This window comes from Corvus hawaiiensis, chromosome 7 (assembly GCF_020740725.1).
Source record: "Corvus hawaiiensis isolate bCorHaw1 chromosome 7, bCorHaw1.pri.cur, whole genome shotgun sequence".
NCBI classification, from domain to species: Eukaryota; Metazoa; Chordata; class Aves; order Passeriformes; family Corvidae; genus Corvus; species Corvus hawaiiensis.
This window is the reverse complement of record NC_063219.1, coordinates 27,239,817-27,260,259: the sequence shown is the minus strand read 5'-3', so window position 1 is coordinate 27,260,259 and position 20,443 is coordinate 27,239,817. Positions and strand designations below refer to the sequence as shown.

The 20,443-nt window shown below is 39.8% G+C and overlaps 1 protein-coding gene across 1 annotated transcript in view; it reads left to right on the top strand.

Moving 5' to 3' along the window:
- The window catches only part of CNTNAP5 (contactin associated protein family member 5), a 284,718-nt gene that overhangs the window by 228,763 nt on the left and 35,512 nt on the right, over positions 1-20,443 (top strand). The window contains exons 15-19 of the mRNA XM_048308706.1: positions 2,009-2,136; positions 2,312-2,482; positions 4,568-4,786; positions 10,582-10,821; positions 12,734-12,958. Coding sequence (XP_048164663.1) covers positions 2,009-2,136; positions 2,312-2,482; positions 4,568-4,786; positions 10,582-10,821; positions 12,734-12,958 — 983 coding nt within the window. The remainder of the gene's footprint in view (positions 1-2,008; positions 2,137-2,311; positions 2,483-4,567; positions 4,787-10,581; positions 10,822-12,733; positions 12,959-20,443) is intronic.

Here is a 20,443-nt window from a genome sequence, read left to right as displayed (position 1 = left end):
CCTTATTTAATTATCTTCCTAAGAAATACTCAAATAATTTAGCTTTTGTCACAGCAGTTACATCATCTGTTAAGAGTATTTATGCTAACTTTCAAATATTGGTACAATAAGCTATAGGAGTGTGATACTGAGAGTCTTCTCTGAAGAGATTTGGAGACCATGTACCTTTGATTCATACATGACAGTTTCCCCCCTGAGTCTGTGCTGGAGGCCTTACTCTGCCTCGTGCCTGGGAATTTCATCTTGCTGCACTTTGTCTGTAATTATTTGCATGTCAGACACCCACTGGAGCAAGAAGAAAATGTTAGCATTGGAGAGGGTACGTCTCCTTTTCCCCTTGGCATTATGAGACAATTAACTGTGGTGCATGCAATTAGAAGCAATGAAAAATAAATGCAATGTATGCAGCCTTTATAAAAAAGATCAAAATACTCCTATTTTTGTCTAACATTAATCAGAGTAGAGCACTTAACCAAACAAACATTTGAGGTTGTGTGTCAGAGCACAGCTGTAGTGTTTGTTCTGATTATTATTTCTTTGCTAGAAGTCTGTGTCCCTTCCCATATCTGGAACATTTATGGAAGTTGGCATTGCAAGCAGGATATGGGCAGGTCTGGGATCCTGCTTGGAATGTCAGACTCTTTGGCAGTGTTATCACTCAGATAGTGATACCTGTTTCCTGAGGCATTTTGTCACACCTGCCTGGCAGAGCAGTGGGTATAAATTTGGGATTACTGGCATTTTGGATATGTTGCCATCCCCATGTGCAGGATGTAGTTTTTCACCTGTGAGCAGACAGGTGAGCTGAATCCAGACCCTGCACACAGTTTGCTGGGCCATGAAGAGGTAGAGATCCTTTCTCCGAAACTATTGGGATTTGGTTCCATGAAGGATGCTCTGCCACACTTATGTGCCTGGATGTACAGCAAACCTTAACCTTGAGGAAAGGAGAAGAAAAAACACATCACTGTGGAGATGAGATTCAGGAGCACTCACCTCTCTATTATCAATCGATAGAGAGAGACCTTGAAAGGGCAGTTCTGCTCTGGCAAGGTCAGGGTTGGTGCCTGAGGGACTCGGCTGGGTTCATGAAGTGCAGTGGGATGAATGCACATCTCTGTACCCTGCCAGAGCCAAAGTCACTTGGTGGACTTAAGGGCCTGCCATGAAACATCACGCTGCATTTTGAGGACAACTTTTTGTCCAGCTGACTCAGATTAAAAACAAAGAAATTATCCTTCAGGAATCAATCTTTCCAGTTCCTTTCTAGCAACCATGTGTAATTTAGTCACAGCTGAAGAACAAGCCCAGCTAAACAAGCACAAGAAGACAATGCAGTAAATCTGCCTTGAATATTTCAGTTGCTGACACAAAATGTCCATTGGCATGCAATGCAAGGGATTGATTCAGTCCAAACTCACTCTGCCAACTCAGCTGTTTTTACATTGTGCAGGGTCAGTTGTGTCCCAGCCATCTTGAAGTTGGATCAGTAATTGTCTGGCTTCCCTGTGCTAACAGCATGGTGGAACAGGCATCACCTGTCCTCTTGCTGCTCGGGTGAAGCATAAAGCCAGCATAAACACCCTTATCTGTGTCCAGATAACTTTATAGAAATGCAGACTTAGACTTAGACCTGATCCACAGTAAATACATCCTGCTGAGGAAACCCAGTAGAGCCCAGTTTACATTAATGCCCATTAGTCAGCATGGCAGTGCTCTTCCTCAGCTTCAAAATTGTTCTGCACTGCTGAAGCAGGTTTACAGCCCATCCCAGCCAGTATCATGTGTCCAAATGCTGTCTTCAGTGGTCAGTATTGCATGTGAACATAGAGCATACATGGGAACATACTGTCTTAACTGTGTGTACTTGTCATAATTCCTCCAGGTAATTCTGCAAAAGATCTTTCATCTTTAACTAAGCGTCTTTTAAGTATTGCCTTGCATGAGGAATGCTGGGGGGTTTGTCTGTGGTTAATCTGTCTCTTTCTGTTTGTGTATTAAAATCCAGGACAAATGATACCGGCCTCTTTGCTTTCAAAGACCATTTGCCTGTAACTCAGATTGTGATCACTGACACAAACAGATCAAATTCTGAGGCTGCTTGGAAAATCGGCCCTTTGCGTTGCTATGGAGACAGTGAGTACTAGCTTTTCTCAATTTCCATAGGTACAGAATGTTCCTTTTTTTTTTGCTGTTGTTGTTGTCTTTTTTTATAAAAAACTATTTCTCTGATGAAAGGTGGCTTTCCACATGCAGCTTGCAGCTGCTGTCCTGCACCAATTAACTATAGAGAAGGGGGTTGTGTTTGCAGGGCAGTTCTGGAATGCTGCTTCCTTCAACACGGAGGCCTCCTACCTGCACTTCCCCACACTCCACGCCGAGGTCAGTGCGGACATCTCCTTCTTCTTCAAAACTACCGCCGTATCCGGGGTGTTCTTGGAAAACCTTGGGATTAAAGACTTCATACGAATTGAAATAAGCTGTAAGTTTCACTGCTCAGAAATCTTGGTGTATTTGCCCAATCTGACAGTTGCAGAGAACTGGGAAGGACATGTTTTCTGCCATCTTGAGAGGCTTGGAGGTGCCTGGAGACTATAAGATGGGGACATAAAGACTTTTATCTAGACTTACCTACCTCTCCTGTCAGAGTCTCCCTGTATGGCCTTGTTCATTACACTTAATCTTACTATGGCTAGATTTATCTTTCTTAAACAAACAAGTATGAATTTATATTTTCGACACCAATACTTATTTTTTTGCTCTTTAGAGAAAAAAACCTACTGGTTAGATGTACCTATAGGCTGTAATTTTAGTTGAAAGTTGAAAAATTTAATACAACCATTCTGATGGTTACTTTTATTTCCGTATCAGTAACATGCCCAGCCTGATGCAGCCCTAGTGTTTCACAGAAACTCAGTGTGTATGGTACAGCTACGAGGTGAGAGCTTAAGAAGGACAGGACAATAATGCAAGATAAGTTAGTCACAGTTGTAATGGATCTTGAATACTTCAAAATCTATTAAGTGAGTGTAGTGTAACTGCTTCTCAGTGTATAAGGACAATTGCATGGAATTTAATTAGTGAGATTTTGCCTCACTCCTGTTGGATGAGTTCAAATATTTATTAGTGACAAAAGAGTGTGGCAGCTTTGACATGAAATATGACATGTGTATTCCAAATTCTGTCAAGCTTAGGGAAAACAAACTGAGTGCTATGCATTTGATAATATGCTTATAATAACCCCAAAATAAAGTTTAGTAAAACAGGGCCCCAAGGCCCTTCAATTCATTAAACCAGTGGTAAATGTCATGGTGCATTATCACAAGGTAATGAGGTGTGATTTACTGTTAATTGCACATCAAGGTCCAATTTGGTTGTACTTCAGTGTATTGCATTTTATTCTCAGGGATATGGAAGTAAAAATGGCATCAAATATAACAAATACTATAAACTAAGAGGATTGTTCAGTGAAAGCTTCTGGATGTGTGTTACATCTGTCCTCCTAGAGAAATGAGTTATTTAAAAGTTTGGGAAAGATCTTTTAGACTTTTAGGCTTCTCATCAGTAGCTTGTTGGTGTGCTTCTTGCTGCCAGATGGAATTTGCAGCCTAAAGGCCTTGTATCAAGGAAGCTCCACCAAGCAGCTGCTTCAAAGGGAAATGACTTTTTAGCAGATGCAGGGGCTCAGAATAGATCTTTGTCTATCCCTATGGAGCATTTCCTATCTTAACTATCTAAGAAGCAGCTTCTAAAACCAGACCTATCCCAATTTTTTGGGCTTGAAATAACAAGGTTTATAGGAATTTTCAGTCCACAACCTTCTGGTTGTGTGATGTGTGGACCTGGTTCTTGGTCTTCCTGGTGCATTTAGCATTTTAAGGAAGAGAAAAATAATCAGTAGCAAGAATGTTAAAAGGTTCTAGCCCCTTTCAGGAGTCCAGCAGAGCAAGGTGGACTCCTTTATGTGGCTTTTGTTTTGCAATTATTGTCCTGTTTCTAGGAGCCTTATTATCTCTAGATGTGTGTTACATATACAGCTTTAGTTTCGGATCAGCAATTAACTAGTTTTGCTCATTAGTTTTTTTGTGCATCTTGGGTCAGACTTGGGCGAGCAAATGCTTGTAGGATTCTCTCATACCACATGCAGCCAAGTTATGTAATGGTTAAGTACTTGCATTTTGAAAGATCTAGTTGGAAAGATCTTCATCCTTTCTTCCTTCTTAGCATTATTTGTCCAAAATCTTTTTGGACCATTGTTTGACTTTTGTGCAGCCTTTGCCACTTTCATTTCAAAAAGAGAAGTGCCATTTCTAGAGCACTGTAATTGTTATAGCAAAAAAAGATGGGTACCCACAACCAAGCATAATCACAGCAGAGATCAAACAGTGAGGCTGCAGGCTTAAATTTATGTATAAGCTGCTGTGTAGGAGATGGGAGGTAAATGATCCTGTACTATTTGCTGACATAAAAGTTAATGGACCCTATATTTATGTGAGATTTCTTGGTGTCAAAACCACGATTTAATTCAGACCTTCACTTCCTCTTCACATCTGTTTATCTATTCCAGCCCCCAAGGAGATCACCTTCTCCATAGATGTCGGGAATGGCCCCACAGAAGCCACTGTGCAGTCTCCCACACCCCTGAATGACAACCAGTGGCACTACGTCCAGGCAGAGAGGAACCTCAAGGAAACTTCTCTGAAGGTGGACAACCTCCCCAAGAAGGTCCTGGAAGCCCCTGCTGAGGGACACTTCCGCCTGCAGCTCAACAGCCAGTTATTTGTAGGTAGGGACAATCCAAGGGTTCCTGTAGATATCAACAGTATTTCATATACTTTGGTAATGAATGCTCCTGTCTCACCACTGAGCTTGCATGTGGTGGCTTGATTTTGCTTTCTCTTCTTCTACTCCTGCATAGGCAACATGAAGTAAACCCCAACAACTGCCTTTACTCTCAAAGCACGAACCATAATTTAACCATGCTATTCTTCATGTTATTTTTAGGGCCAAACTCTTGAAATGTATTTATTGCCGAAGAGTTGATAACCTTTCTTCTTGTGCAGCATTAGCTGTGTAAATTGCTGTAAAAAATGTGACCTCTCTCTTTAGGCACATTGTAAAAGTCATAAATTTGTCATACAAGTTTCTGGGCAAAACCTGTTGACAGTAGGGTCTTTAAAATTTGTTCCTTCAAGCATGCCTACAAAAACCTTTATTTGGCTAGAGAGTCCATGAGTGAGAGAAGTATGAACACAGTCAATGCAAATAAAGGTGTTTCATCTGAAAGTGATTTTTTAAAGGACAAAAAAGAAAATTAAAAGAGGAAGAAGAAAATCTCTACATATATTTTGTTTACTTATTGCCGTTGCACAAGGAACCTGGACTGGGACTAGTTTGTATTTGATAATATGATAATGGATTACAAAGGGAATTCTCTCTTTTCAAATGCTGTCTTTCTGAGTAATCTGTTCAGTGATGGAGTGGGTTGTATTTGCTCTTATGAAGGGCCATTAAGGTAACTTCTGATTCCTTCCTTAAAATGGATCTTCTTAGCTGAAATGCTGTAGCAAACCTCAATCTGTCAATGCCTTTTAATAAAGTTTACTTGTATATTCATACCCTTATAGTTAAGTAGCTTTCAGGGTATTTATTTGAGCTTTTTATTGTGTATGTGTGCAGTAATTACTGGGCTCTGAATGTGAAGAATTATTCTGTTAATAAATAGATATGGCAGCATCAATGTCAGGAGTCCTTCCCATACAGCTGGTGATTTATACCTAAAATGATCTCTGCTACACTCAGCTGGAGTGAAGCTCACTGAAGAACTCACAGAAGGGAGGCTTAAGGCTGTCACAGAGCAAGGTTTCTGTTTTCTGGTATGAAGCATGCTGCTAATCACATGTTTTTCAAATACTGTGTTGATCCTAAGAACGTGTTCTGTGGGAGGCCAGGCCTGGAGGCAGCAGGCTTGGGCTGCCAGACACCTTAGACACATCAGAGAATTTTAGCCAACATACTGTTTCCAGTTAGGAAAATTACAGATTTAGTGACTGAATAGACTTTTGAGATTTTTTGGTTGTTTCTTTCTAAAGGACTAAATATAATGGGTTTATCATAGGTGATCTACTGGATATGTCATATATATCAACTGCTTACCATCTCAATCTGAAAAGCAGTATCTGCCTGTAAGCTTGCTGCTCAGCCTCAGTGAAATAAACAGGTTAGCTGTGCAAATTGCATGGTGGTTTTAAAGTGACATAATTGATGAATTGTGTCATGAAAATCCATAGTAGTTAAGGACCCCACCAGAGCAATGTGCCAACGGGAGCCCTTGTCAGCAAACGCAAAGCCATGCACTTGCCACAGAACAGCATCAGCAATCCCCACATGTTGGGGATTGACTGGATGGGGAGCAGCTCTGCCAAGAAGGTCCCATTAGTTTTGGTGGAGAAGTGAATTCATACCTCATCTGAATGTAGACATTCTTTAAGGAGCAGGTTGGACCAGTTGATTCCATCAGTGACTTCCAGCTGATTGTACTCTGATTGTAGTGAGTGTTTACAGTAAACGTTAGGATACAGGTATTTATTTCAGCCAAGAAGTGAAAAATTCTCACTGTGTAATAAATATATTGCATTCTGTTGGCCTTCTGCACTTTTACGGAACAAAAGGAACAGAAAAACAAATGGGTTTGGGAGTGCTTTTTCAGCCCTTAACTCTGCCATATTGAAGGCCAAAATTATCTGTGACTTGCTAAGTTTTCCTGAGAGCTGTCAGAAGAGCTGGAAACCTGGGCAGCCTCATGATTCTGGCATTATTTGTCCCTGGGTGCTCCAGGGAAAGGTGGCAGAAGTCCAGCAATACACAGATGTGATGTAGTTTGTCTCTACTGAAAGTCTCATTCGAATCTTGTAATAAAAAGCTACTGATTTAATACCTCAACCATGCAGAGAGAATTTTAACCCATCTGAAAAATAAATGTGTAAACACCATTGTAAAAAAGGAAGGAAGCAGCAGCACATATTACTCCCTACTCCCCCTATAATCCACAACATATTTGTCTCTGCAGCATTCTGCATACTGACAGTGATTAAGGGGTTTCTAGCCTTAATGACGGTGTGTGGCAGGCTTCTGAGATAGTTCTGTGTGTGTGTGAAGTGGAAGAGAAAAATGACTTTGTATTGCCACTACACTCAAACAAGCTTGGATTTTAATGCAGCCTAAAAGAATTTGAAAACCATTTCTGCCTTTCTTGTAGTGGGTCTTGGGTATCTAACTGCTTCTGGCTGCATTATAATCCTCAGTCAGAGCATGGATATCCTTGTACCTGGTCAGGTTTCTTCTGTAAATTTGAAAAAAGTACAGTAGAAGGAGCAAGCCCCAAACAAATGTGCAGGCTAAGTACCATCAACTGCACCAAACTGCGCAGTAACGAGCCAATTCGGCAAATTACTTGCTTGGAAGGGGCACTCAAAAACCTTTCCTTTCAATGGACAGTTGTTTTCAGTACTCAAAATGTGTGGCATAGTTTTGTGTAGTGCAGCTATTCCTGTGGTCCTGGAGTAGTTGTGTCATCATCTCCTCTTGTGGCATAGTCTGAGATGAAGCTCTGTCTTACCCTACTGGTGAAGGAGTGAGATCCATCACAGGGATGGGAAAGAATGTCCTCCCAGACCACTTTGAGAACAGGATTTGAACTCAGACTGGTAACATCAGAGAAGCAAAATAAAAATCCTGAGAAATTAATCTGATGTACAAAGCTTTGGTCAGCAGTTTTTGTGCTATTTGTTTGGTACATTTTGGAAATTAGCAAAGCTAAGTGTTTGGGTTCCTAGTTTTGACTTGGGAGCAAGTGAGCAAGGAATGAATCCTTGGGTAAATCTCCTCTGTCTGTTGTAGACAGGCTAAAGGCAACATAACTCAGAGAAAGTCAACATCTGAGAAGCTTTCTCTAGAGACAGAGACAAGGAATTATAGGAAAAGAAGGGGTTTGTTTACTGTTGGATTTAAAAGCATTTGTCAATGCCTTGGAATATTTTGGAGGCCAAGAGGAGGAATTAATGCCTAATTCTTGTGTATCCTGTATGATTTGTACATCTTTCAGCTTGAGAGTAAAAAGTATGACTTGAAGGTCTTCGGAGGAGCACCATGGCAAATTCTCCTACTCCTGATTATGATCCCTATGCTTCTCCATCCTTTCCTTTTCTTTGTATCAGTTACACAAAGCAAGGATGCTCCTAATACTTATTTTCAGCCTCCCTAATCCAGTTTCTACTAACAAAAAGTCCTTTGTTTTGTTTTTTTTTTTTAAAGCAAATCCTCACCTCATTGCTAGAATGTTAATTTTTTATCCAATTGTGTCACCAAACTATGCTGTGAGTGCTCAGTTGTGAGCTTCTTGCCTCTTCCTCTCAGACTCTCCCTTCCTTTCCCAAAGGCTCCTCGGAAGAATTTGGCTGCAGAAACACCTTGCTGAAAACAGCATGTCTCATTTGACTGTTACCTCCACTCAGCAAAGTACATCCTCAGCCTTGGTATTTACGGTCCTTAGGCTTATCCTAAAATCTGTTTTCCTGAATAAAACATTTAGGTTTCATCCATTAAAGTTTCTAGCCCATCAGGCTTCTGTTAGAGTTGGAAGAATCTGCAAAGCCTAATTTGGGGAAGAGTTTTGTTTGTTTGTTTTCAGTTTTTCCTCTGCTTTGCGGGAGTGTATATGAAGATTAGGTCAAGTCAATTGAAGAAAACTGCCAAAAATAAGCAATAGATTTGCTTAATCAATACTGGTCTAGGATCATGTAGTTAGTCTGTGTTAAGCTCTAAGCTCTGCAGAAAATAGAAGAGTGAAAAACTTTATGTGGCTTTCCAAAGCGCTTTAGAGAGCAATAAGAATATGAGTAGTGCAATAAACATGACATCCATAGAACAGTTAGCAATAGTTTTTACTCATTTTTTATATATTATAGCTGGGATTTGTATGTGTGCAGAGAAGAGGCAAGGAAGTTGTCATTCATCCTTGTGATATTTATGGTGGCCTCCAGGCAAAAGAAAACAGAGTAACCAGTAGCCTTAAAGGGAGAAATCCCATTTCTACTTACATGGTCTTTACTGAAAATTCTGTATGTTTTGTTTTGGAACAAAGTCTCCAAATAAAAGGATTGTGTATGCAGTGCAGCAAATGCAGAAGGCCTGATTCTTGTCCTCAAAGGGTCTTTAAAATAAGTGAGCTAACGTTTGCCCACCTGAAAGAAATAGCTGGCTAAAGAGAAACTTAGAAATATTTACTTCTCTGAGAAAGGTGTCAGAAAATGAGCATGGAATAAATGTGTCTCATGCATGCTATCTATAGTTCAATTACTCTAATTCACATCCAGTATTTCTGCTATTAATGTTCCAGAAAGAAAAGTATGACAGAATGGTGTAGTAGAACACTAGGCCTTGAGTGAAGTTCCTTTTCAGACTGTTGCTGCATTCTCTTTAGTTTGAAAAAGTCTTGCTTTAATTAATTTATGGAAAAAAACAAATGCTCTTCTGCTAGGGCTTATCAAGTGATATAATCTCTTAAATCGTATGCTTTGAAATAGAGCCAACTTCTACAGAAGAATAATAAGTTCTTTCATACTACTTTTGCAGGAGAATCACCAATAAAGCTAGCTTTTAAGAGTCTGCAAATGCTGATAACTCCTGGACCAGAACTAGATTTCCTAGCAGCAATCAAAATTGCAGTATCTTCAAAAGAAAAACATTGGCAACTGCCAAAAAAAAAGCCTATGATAAGAAAAATTGTTACATTTTCATAGAGAACTTCAACAATCATCATTATTATCATTCTCAGAGATTACCTCTTAGGGAAAATGCCTTCACTGTAACACTGTTAGCAGTTCCATTCGACAGATATGAATCTAGTTATCTTGTAGAGATTGAACTGCCCTCTTGCATACAGGCCTGGTCTTCAGGAAGAAATGCAATCATGTTCATCTGTTGTAATAAATAACACATCTGTGAACTGAACTCATGTTTCAGGCCTACAACAGCCATTTACATGCAACACATCAGGCTGGGCAGTCATGCATAAATTCAGACTCAAGTCATTTCCCTTCAGCCAAGCAGGTCTGGTGCTGAACATGATTCATCCCTGCTATCTGGACTCATCAGCATGTGTAACTCTCCTGCTGGTGGGATTAGGGTGTTGTTTGTACTAAGACAACAAATAGAAAAAAACAACAAAACCCCAACATTTTTGGTTTAGTTTTCTCATGTATTTGGTGATATGCAGACATAAGATGAAGAAACTAATCTTTCTTCTAAATGAATTTGCAGTTTCAATGTCAGACAGGGCAGTAGATAAGCCAAAAAAGACAAGAATTACAAAGTGTCACAGCTTTCTAGTCCTTTCATAAAAATAGAGAGACACCTTAATTTCCAAGGCTTTCCATCTGTCATCTTTTGCAACTGTACACATTGATATATAATAGTTTTTTAAATTTGTGGATTCATGTTTGTACCTCAGGGTTGAACTTCATGGCTTTGATTACTGTGCAGACTCACCAGTGAGTGCATGTCTGTTTTTCTCTTTTTCAGGGGGAACAGCTTCCAGACAGAAGGGCTTTTTGGGATGCATTCGATCTCTGCATTTAAATGGACAGAAACTTGACCTCGAGGAGAGAGCTAAAATGACACCTGGTGTTAAACCTGGATGCCCAGGACATTGCAGCAGTTACGGGAACCTGTGCCATAATGGAGGAAAATGTGTGGAGAAGTATAATGGTTACTTCTGTGATTGTACCAACTCAGCCTATGAAGGACCTTTCTGCAAGGAAGGTAGGCAGCAAGCTTTGATCCCAGGACTTTAGTGGTTTGTGCAATAACTCTGAATTACAGCACCATTTCACCCATGTCACCTTGGTGTCCCCCTGTTTCAAGATGTTCTATTATCAGCTGTCCCTGTTCAGTGTTACTAAGTGTTTGTCTTAAGCAGGCTCTAAGACCTCCTTTTGTTGACTTCAGTGTTGGCCTCAGAAATTAAAATGGTGTTAGTTGTACTAATGAAGTTCACAGCTATATCCCACTATGATTCCTGTATTCCATTGCATATATCTATCCCCAGATGATAGGGAAAAGGGCTGAAATTCTTCATAGCAGGTGTTTGCCCATGTCTGAATATTTAGTTGGCTTGTTTTTTAAACCTCGTCTTATTTTGTTCACCTTAACAAATCCTTAAGAGCTTTTCTTTACAAAGTTTTAGAGCACTGATGTGACAAAAAGAGGTAGTCTTTTTATGGGTTTTTTTGCCATTCTTGTGACAAGCCATCCAAACGTTAAGAAATCTTTAGAATAAGCATGAAGCATTCAGGAGAAAACTGATTTGCATGGCTCAGTCTTTGGTAAATGTGTCCTCACTGAACCTATCTGGTGGCTTATAGGAGGTGCTGTCAACAACAGAGAAAAACCAGGGCAAATAAGGAACATCTAATTTATCAAGCAGGCTTTTTGGAGCTACAAAATCACTGCTCAGTAACAAGGTGCAGTGTGAATTTTTAATTTCCATGGTTGTCCCCCACCTCACAAGTGCAACAGGTTTGCTAAATGGGTTGCATCATCTGCTGGTGTTAATTGGCTTAGCTGTTGTCATGGTTTAGGAATGGTATTCTCAAATTCAGTGATTCCACTGAAACCATGGAGTGATCTCACTCACTCTCCTCTCCCCTCTGCCTCTGCCTTTACTGCACAAAAGGTAAAGATCATAAATTGATATAAGAACGATTTACTGGAAACAGCAGTGACTTTTAAAAAAACCCAAACAGTAACTGCAACAGTAGAGGATACAAGAAAGAGGCAAACAATTCTCACCTCCTTCCACCACCAGCTAGGCTGACCCAGAAGAGAGCCCTTCCTCCATCCTCCGAAAATGATGTGGGGTGGTATAGAATAAACTCCAGGTCCTAGCCATGCCCTGCCCTGGCTACTGCAAAGTTAACCTCATCCTGGCCAGAAGCAGGACAGTTGTACTGCAGTCTGTGGAACTGTGCTCACTTACCAAAGCTGAGGGCTTGGCACGGATGTTGCAACAGACATCTCAAACACCCACATAGTGTCCCATTAGAAGATGCTGCTGTAAAGGTGAAGCTGCTTTACTGGAGAGTCACCATCCTGACTTCACTGAAGAAAAACCCTGCTGTTGTCCTGTGTCATTCATAGTCAGACTATGTTGTGTTTAATGGAAACAGAAGCATGACTTCCTAGGATCTGAGGATGCACAGGTAGATGTTTCTCTTCGTTTGATGCTCCCAAAGTTCCCCAATAAGCTTCCTTTACTGGCTGTCTTTGGTCAGTGTGTTACTTTAATAATTAATTTCTTTAAAAAGGAGACTGGAAAGAACAAATCTATTGTGGGGGCACGACAGAGAATATTGCCTTACATGTCACTGTCACAAGATGGTGAACAAAGCATTTATTTGTCTGATAGACATTTGGGCTGTTCCATCTCATGGAGTTCTGATTCCAGCACTAAAACAGTTGAATTTATGTCTCCATACACTGTTACTCTTTCTGTCAGACAAACAATCTGCAAGAAAGGACACACTGCTTATACAAATGAAGGAAGGGTGATGGATCAGGGGTGTTTTGCAGTGTTCTACTTCTGAGGCAGTCAGTTCTTGTCCATCCCTGCCTGGAAGATTTGAAGATGCAGTAGCTGAAATAATTCCTTTGGTTTATTTATATATGCTTTCAGAGGTTTCTGCATTATTTGAAGCCGGCACTTCTGTTACCTATACTTTCCAAGAACCTTATCCTGTCACAAAGAATGCAAGCACCTCAAGCTCTGCCATTTATGTGGATGCTGTCATGTCCAAGGAGAATATTGCATTCAGCTTTCTCACGGCACACACTCCAAGCCTTCTGCTGTACATCAACACCTACTTTCATGAATATTTGGCTGTGATTCTCTCCAAGAATGGTAAGTAGCCTTGATTTGCTACCAAAGGGAGACCAGTGTAACTGAAGTTTTTTGGGTTTTTTTTTGTTTGTTTGTACGGGGTTTTTTTTGTGGGAGAATAGTATAGAATTTTGCACTGATTTAAGTTCATTTCTGTGTCTGCAACTTTATCAACTTCATGGTGTTCAGTTCGTGAAAATGGCCATTACTCTTGTTTATGTCCCTTTATTTGGCATTCAGTGCTACACTTGCCTAGTCAGTCTTTGAGTAATCATGCTGTTGGGGCTTAAAATGTGCTTTGAGTTCCATTTGGCAGGACTGTACAATAGTAATTCCTTGCTATTTATTCCACACTGAGATCCATTAGGCCACCAAGATAAGGGAATGAGAAATACTATGTATGTACAAGAGCATTTGGTGCACAAATATATTTATAATTCTATCTTTTGCATTCTGTCTTGGCACATGTACTGCTCCTCACTGGACTGTTTCAATGGAATATGGCTAGTATGTCTGAATATTAAAGCTAGAATATGTCCAAGTTTTCTAGGTTTACTCACCAAAACATGAAGTGTAAATCCATTTCCTGTTTGAAGATAATTGACGTGGGTACTTTTTGAAAATCTGTTAAGATTTTAGGGGCATAGACCCTTTGTCTTCTCAGTAAAACTCTTGCTCCTCAGTCCTTGCAGTCCTTTCAGAAAACTCACTCCAGACAAACATCATCTTAGACAAATGGGGAAATTTGAATTTTTCAAGAGTTATCAGGCACTGGAGCATTGGAAATGATGAGTAAGAGTATTGGTGAGTCAGTTGCCTGTGGCAAACAATAGAAAGTTAATGTCACATGGTTGAATATGTAGATTTGACTGAATGACCCAGACCACTCCGAAGCCTTGAAAATTCCAGAATAACTAAGCTTTCAAGTACTGTCAAATAAAGCCTTAGAAGATTTGAAAAAAAAAAAAAAGGTTTTATTCTCAATATGGAGTTTGCAGTAGTTTATCTCTTGGTTATGTCATGTGGATAGCATTGGGGCTGGCATCCCTGGCAGGGGCAACTGGAATAATAACTGCCTGAGCCAATCTACACCAAGCGAAGCTGCAGCAGGGAGGTGGGACTACTGAGGTGACCCTCACCCTCTCCTGTCCAGTCCCAGATTTCCATCTCTAATGTGCTCTTGTAGACCAGTGTTTATGATTTTTGGATGTATGAATATTCTAGTGTGTAGTTCCAGGGTGATGGAGGTTAGCCCCTGCTGAGGTAAAACCTTGGAATCTGCTTCTCAGTTTCACTCAGGTCTTTTGATGCCGCTCAGGCAATTGGAAATAGCCCTAAAGTTAATGACAATGCAATATCCATTTAAATCAGCTTTACTGCTGCCACAGTAATCTAAAATGACCTTAGAAACATAAGTCAATTGACTTTTATTGATAGAATACGCTATAAGCAAGCTATAATTGTGGAGCTCTAGAAGGGGGTCTCTAATAGTGCTTGGGAAAGGGGTTGGGATCAAGACATCAGGATGTCTTGTAGCAGCTCAGCAGGAGCAGAGCTCATGAAAATGAAAATGACCTTTCATTTTGTCAGCTGCAGCATCTGCAGATTTCAGCTTTGGCTTAGGTGGAGACAGGTGCTCTCAGTACCTGTAGAAATTAGGTGGTGCAGGTCTCAGCACAGTCAGGCAGTACAAACAATGGTGCTTTTCTCAGACCTGCACCTCTTTTTATTCACTTGTAATAAGGTGGTAACAGTTGTTTAGAGGGTTGGTGAGATGTCAGGTTCCAAAATTCTGGACTATAAAGTGTAGCACTATATGCAAAGAATGATTAAGATAACTAGCTGACCTTTGTTAACTCCTGAAAGTCTCCTTCAGGATTACTCAGTGCATGCTTCTGTGACATTTTTTCAAGACAGTCATTTCAGTCATGTATATTCTCTGCCTTTTGTCCCAAATGGAATAATTCGTTAAATTTCATGTCCTTTTACTTTTTAGTCTTGTTGGAATTGAAATTATTCCAATGAAAATAATGTTCAGATATGTTACTCTTTCTTCCTCCAAGAGGTTTATGCTTGCCATAAAGTTACTGGACTATGAATATCAATGTCCTTTGTAGCATTAGAAGTGCGTGTGATTCCTTCTCCGTTATTGGCTCACTTTCAAGGAATCTTGCTGAGTTTGACAGTGTGTAGTAGGACATAACCAGGTCCCTGCTGGATAACTGATTGGTTAAATAAAGGTTAGGCTCCTGGAGAAATGGGAATGGACTTTCTCACTTAGGAGGTGAGCAGTAATACTCTTTACCATAATCCCAAGTCCCTTTCCACTTGTTAAAAAACTGTATTTGAACAGTCTACGTATAATTAAGTATTTCACCTTTTGTAACTATTTTTGAAGCTACTGCTCACGTATTCGGTTATTCCTCTTTTCTATTATCCACAAAATAAGTAGGCAAATTGCTAGTTAATAAAAGTGACAATGAGAAGAATGTTTCTCCTACTTCTGATTTCACATGTTAAATATTTGACATTAGAGAAGTGAAACTGTTTGCAAGGATTATTCATAGTTAGAGTATACTAAAAGGGCTTATATAAAAGTGAATTTGTATGGGCACCTATGGTCTAATTCAGTCAGGTGTGAAATATTACCTAAAATCAATTGATTTCAGTAAATTTATATCTATATAATACTTCTAGAAGAAGTTCCTACCTGTAGAACGTATCCATACCACAGAGTTTGTTCTTACCTCTGATCAATGGGCTCAATGGGCTCTGATCAATGGGCTCAGGTAAGGTTTCAAAAGCTGGTGGTTTTAAAGATGGCTTAGGGATTCTTTCCTCCATTAGTTAATACTGATACCTTGAAATCATACATATGATTTGAAAATGGTATGCATATAAGAGCATGTTCCTTTCCTCTCCAATCTTTCTTGGATTTTTAAATTACAGCTACAAATGTATGTGTATGTATTGTACATAGATGGGTGTGTGTATATATACATATACACACACACATACATAGATGGGTATGTATGTAAAGCTCATGTAGTCCCATTGGTCCCACATCCAAGAAATTAGCAGTACTTTAATGATTGGCATTTTTAATATCTCTTTCTGTAGAAAAATTATAGTGCCTGTTACTAAGCTACAGAAAATGGGTAAACATCTCTAATTAGTCTTCTCAGTGTGTCAATCCACAGAAATTATCCACATCATGTGAAGATACTACCAAGAAAAGAGTATTTTTTTCTTTCCCAGGCTTGCTCTTCACTGAACATTTTTGCAATTACACGATTTCACAGTTACCAGTACCTTTATAATATTATCTGTGCCTTGTTCAGATAATAAATGATGGGAGAGAAAAATGTTAAAAGAAAGAATGTAGAAATAAACTTTGCTTCTCCTTTCTTCATGTTTCCTACCCCCCTGCAAGTAATCAAATGTGATATGAATATGATGAAATATATTGTCTAGAAAATGTTTTCACAAGTCTTTGATTCTCAGTTTTGTTGGCTTTTTCCATGGAAACAATATGATTCCTAATCTAGAAAAAAAGCAGGTAGCTAGCATCAAAGAAGAGAGATAGAATCTCAAACTATGCTAGAGTGATTGGAAAATTATCTGTATTTATTATCTAATCTCATAAGAAATTAAACCTTTTGAGTCCTTCTTTTCTATTTCCACCTTTCCAGCATCTATTGCCATCACACTGACATTTGCTCTCCATTTCTTTTGGAAAGCAAGACTCTGACTTTGAAGAGGAAAGATTAAAGACAAGGAAAAAGGCACAGTTAAAAACAGCAGTACAAATAAAAACAGCTTAAGTAATTCTTAGGTCTCTGATACTCAGCATACAGTAGCAGGACTTATATCAGCTCCACTTCCCTGGCCTATAAAGTCTTAAAATCAGCTGACATTTGAAGTGAATAGGAAAAGAAATCAAAATGTGTAACAAAGGTAAGCTGAGTTAACACTCTAAAAAAAAAAGTAAATATTAGTGAGAAGCTACTGATTCATTTTTTCTTATAAACTCATAATCACCTGTAATCTCCTCCTGTCTCTAAATCAGAAACAGCCTTTCTATTGAAAGCATGTAAATTCTCTATTGTTTTTGCCTTCAAGTCTGTTGAGCTGCATCTCCAACAACCAAAGCTTTTCTTACTCAGTGGAAAAGAGATGAAAAAAATCCAGTTCAGTCTTTGAGGCATCCTATTTACACTGAATACTCTGAAGTTTAATGGGTCAAAACTAAAATAGGAGAAATAGGACTTGGGTGGATTTGGGGGATGACTCTTCTGGTTCTTTTTCCTTGCTCCCTTGTGGGTCTTAGTTTTGGGACATTAGCTATCTGCTGCAGAAAGACTCTCTCGACTACACTGTTGCTCATGTAGTTCCCCCTTGGAGAGCACCTTGTGCCTTACAGACTTGCAGCAGGCACTGAACAATCTGCACAATTTATGTGACCGAAATGAGAAATGGTGACAAAGTTCAGGTACAGCTGCTTTTAACAGAGCAGGAGCAGGAAAGAAAGGCACATTGGGAAGTATGGGAGACAGCTTTGTGGAGGAGACAAGCAACTGAGTGACTGAGGATTGTTCCCAGTCTAGCTCTGGTTCACAGCCATTATATGGCAGATAGCATAGAAGTCTTCTAAATGTAATGTCAAGCAATTGTTGCAGTTGGCCCCTGAAATCTTATGTTGTTCACTGAGTGAGGGGCCAGAGACAGTTTGGTCAGTAATGATGAATGTAAAAGAAATTTTCCGCAGTTGCCTTAAATGGGAAGCTGGCTTTGGTACCATGAGTAGGCAGGGCTGGGGTGGCAGGAGATCTATCAGCTTATTTATCTAAAGAGAGAAACTTCCGTGGTTAGAAATCACACTGGTCACTAAGATGTTCCCCTGCTGTAAGCACACTTCACAGAAAATAGGAATGCTGACTAGTGTTTTCACTTCAAATCCAGCACTAAAAAGTCTTTGAGGAAAGAGGTGGACTAGGCACCCAAACGCAATTTTATTTTATGTTTTTGTTAGCATATGGCACTTTAAATTTTTAAGTGTGCAAAACTAACTTGAAAGAAGAAGCTGTCACAACATTCAGCCAAGGACTCTGGCAGATCTCTATCTCTGCTTTCCAAGTGGAGAGAACTGAAAGATCTGTCTCATTAGCTGAATTCATGGACATGTTTGTACTCATGAAGATTATTTTGCCATACTGGAGGGTCAAGAGATGTTCTGAAGATCCACAAGGGAAAACAAGGGAACTGTAATTGGATTACGTAGAGCAGGAAGGGTTGAACAGGCAGTTAATAATTGATCTGTGCTCTGGCTGTATACAGACTGACTTTGAACTTACTGCTCTCTGGCATAAAACTCCAGACCACTGTCTGCAGATAATCAGCTGGGAAGGAGACCTGTGTTCCCATTTGCTTATAGGAGGTGCTTTATCTCCTAAAAGACTTGAGTTCCTAGCTCACATTTTGCAGCTGATAAGTCATTTTTATTGTTGGATTTCTCTGGAACTGTCCTGAAAGGAATGAGAGGAAGGACAGAGCATCCTGTTTTGAATAGATGCTGCATATATATATTTGCTCTTCAGTAACTCTGAAAGAAGGGTATTTCAGAACTCCTTTTATTGAAAGCTTTAGCCTTGAAAATTGATAGTAATTTTTCAGTTATTTTTAACTTGAGATTATCTGTGTTGTGGACAGACTGAGCAGTGTAGTAAAAACTGTAGTCCAGCAGAACCATTGTTTAAGTGCTGCCTTGGAGCACTGTAGCTGTTTGTACACAACAGAGAGCCCAATACTTGGGAGACTGAGTCTGGGTCCAAGTAAATCTCCTCCTCTATCTTGTATGTAGTATCCCTATTAACTTGTTAATTTTTCCCATAGCATATCATGTCTGCATCATGAAAAGGTGACTTCTTCCTTCTTGCCTTTCTTAGTGAAATTGGGTGTTTATGTCTTAGTCTTTACAAGTGAGAGTGGCCTTCGGGAGCTGCGGGGGGAAAAGTCTGGAGCAAGGTAGATGTAAGCTTGGTGAAAGAGGATCAGATCAGAGGATGGACATTAAGCGAACTGGGCACACATAAATCCATGGGCTCTGGTAGGATGCACCCACAAGTGATGACAGAACTGGAAGATGTCATTGCAAGGCCACTCAAAAGGCAGTGGCCACAAACAAAAATGATGAGGTTTCATCTGAATATGAGAAAGAGAAAACTCTTTTTAGTGTGAAGGTGACTGAGCACTGGCACATCTTGCCTAGAGAATTGTAGAATCTCCATCCTTGGAGGTATTCAGAAGCCATCTGGACATGGCCCTGGGCAACTGACTTGAAGGGTCCCTTTAGTGGGACAGGGATGGACAGCATGTCCTCCAGAGATCCCTTACAACTTCAGCCATTCCATGGTTCTTTGAAAAATCACAGAAGTATGCATTTGAAGGTAAATTACTGAAAGCTTATATGTATAAGCATATATTTTACTAGAGAAAAGTCATTACAATGCTATCATTATATGGTTCTTGCAAAAGGATTTTTACTAGGTAAATTTTTTATTCTTCCACTCATTTTCCCCATTAGATGACTTAAGAACATGAGTCAGTTCCTTGTATGCCAGTGGTTGCAGCTAGTTTTAGACTCAAATATCTCCCTTGAAAGGTTGCTGTAATCAGGAGGTCACTGACTAAAGGATCCAACTTCTCCATTTGCAGAGAGTGGCATAACCCACATGACAGGCAATCCTTAGATGGGCTTACTGGTTAGAGGAGCAGAACATTTCCCAGAGATTGGTGACCAGCCAGGCAGTTTCTCTAGAGCTCAACACAAATGAGCATCATTAACCTTAGAAAGCCATTAATCCACAAAGTTCTGTGCTGCCTTTATTATGAGTTAAGAATGACAAGGAGGTTTTAGAAGAAGCATATGATTACTTCTCACTAGTTTTGTCTAAAAGATTATTGCTCACTCTCCTGCTCAGGCATCATGTAGTGCTCAAATTGCTTCTTTTTTTCCTGTTCATACCATCTTTTTCTTTGTTCTCATTGCTGAACATAATGGCTGTTTGTTAGGTCAGCATGAAACAAGTCCTTGCTTGAACAGGCATCTGTACTGCCAAAATGGAAAGAAGAATGGTTAAAGGATATTAGGAAAAATGGAAACTGTGAGGCAGATCCTCGGTGAGGGCAGGCTGGGATGACTTTCTCAGGGTATCACAACAGATCTCAGTCTTTTTTACCAAGAGCTGTTCACACAGCATTAATGATGTTGCATAATTTGCAAAGCCAGGTTGAACTTTTGGAATAAAAGTCATAGGATGATACTTTATATTTCATTCACTGGGTAAAGAATAAAAACTCTTCCTGCCAGCCTGGCTCCTCTGCTATTCTTAAGTAAAAAGTACAGAGGGAGACGGAAGCCTGGCAAGATTCTTCTTCATACAAAGGTGAGTAAACCATAGGGCCTACTGAATGAGTGTGAGACTGTCAGCGTCCAGTGTGTGTTTA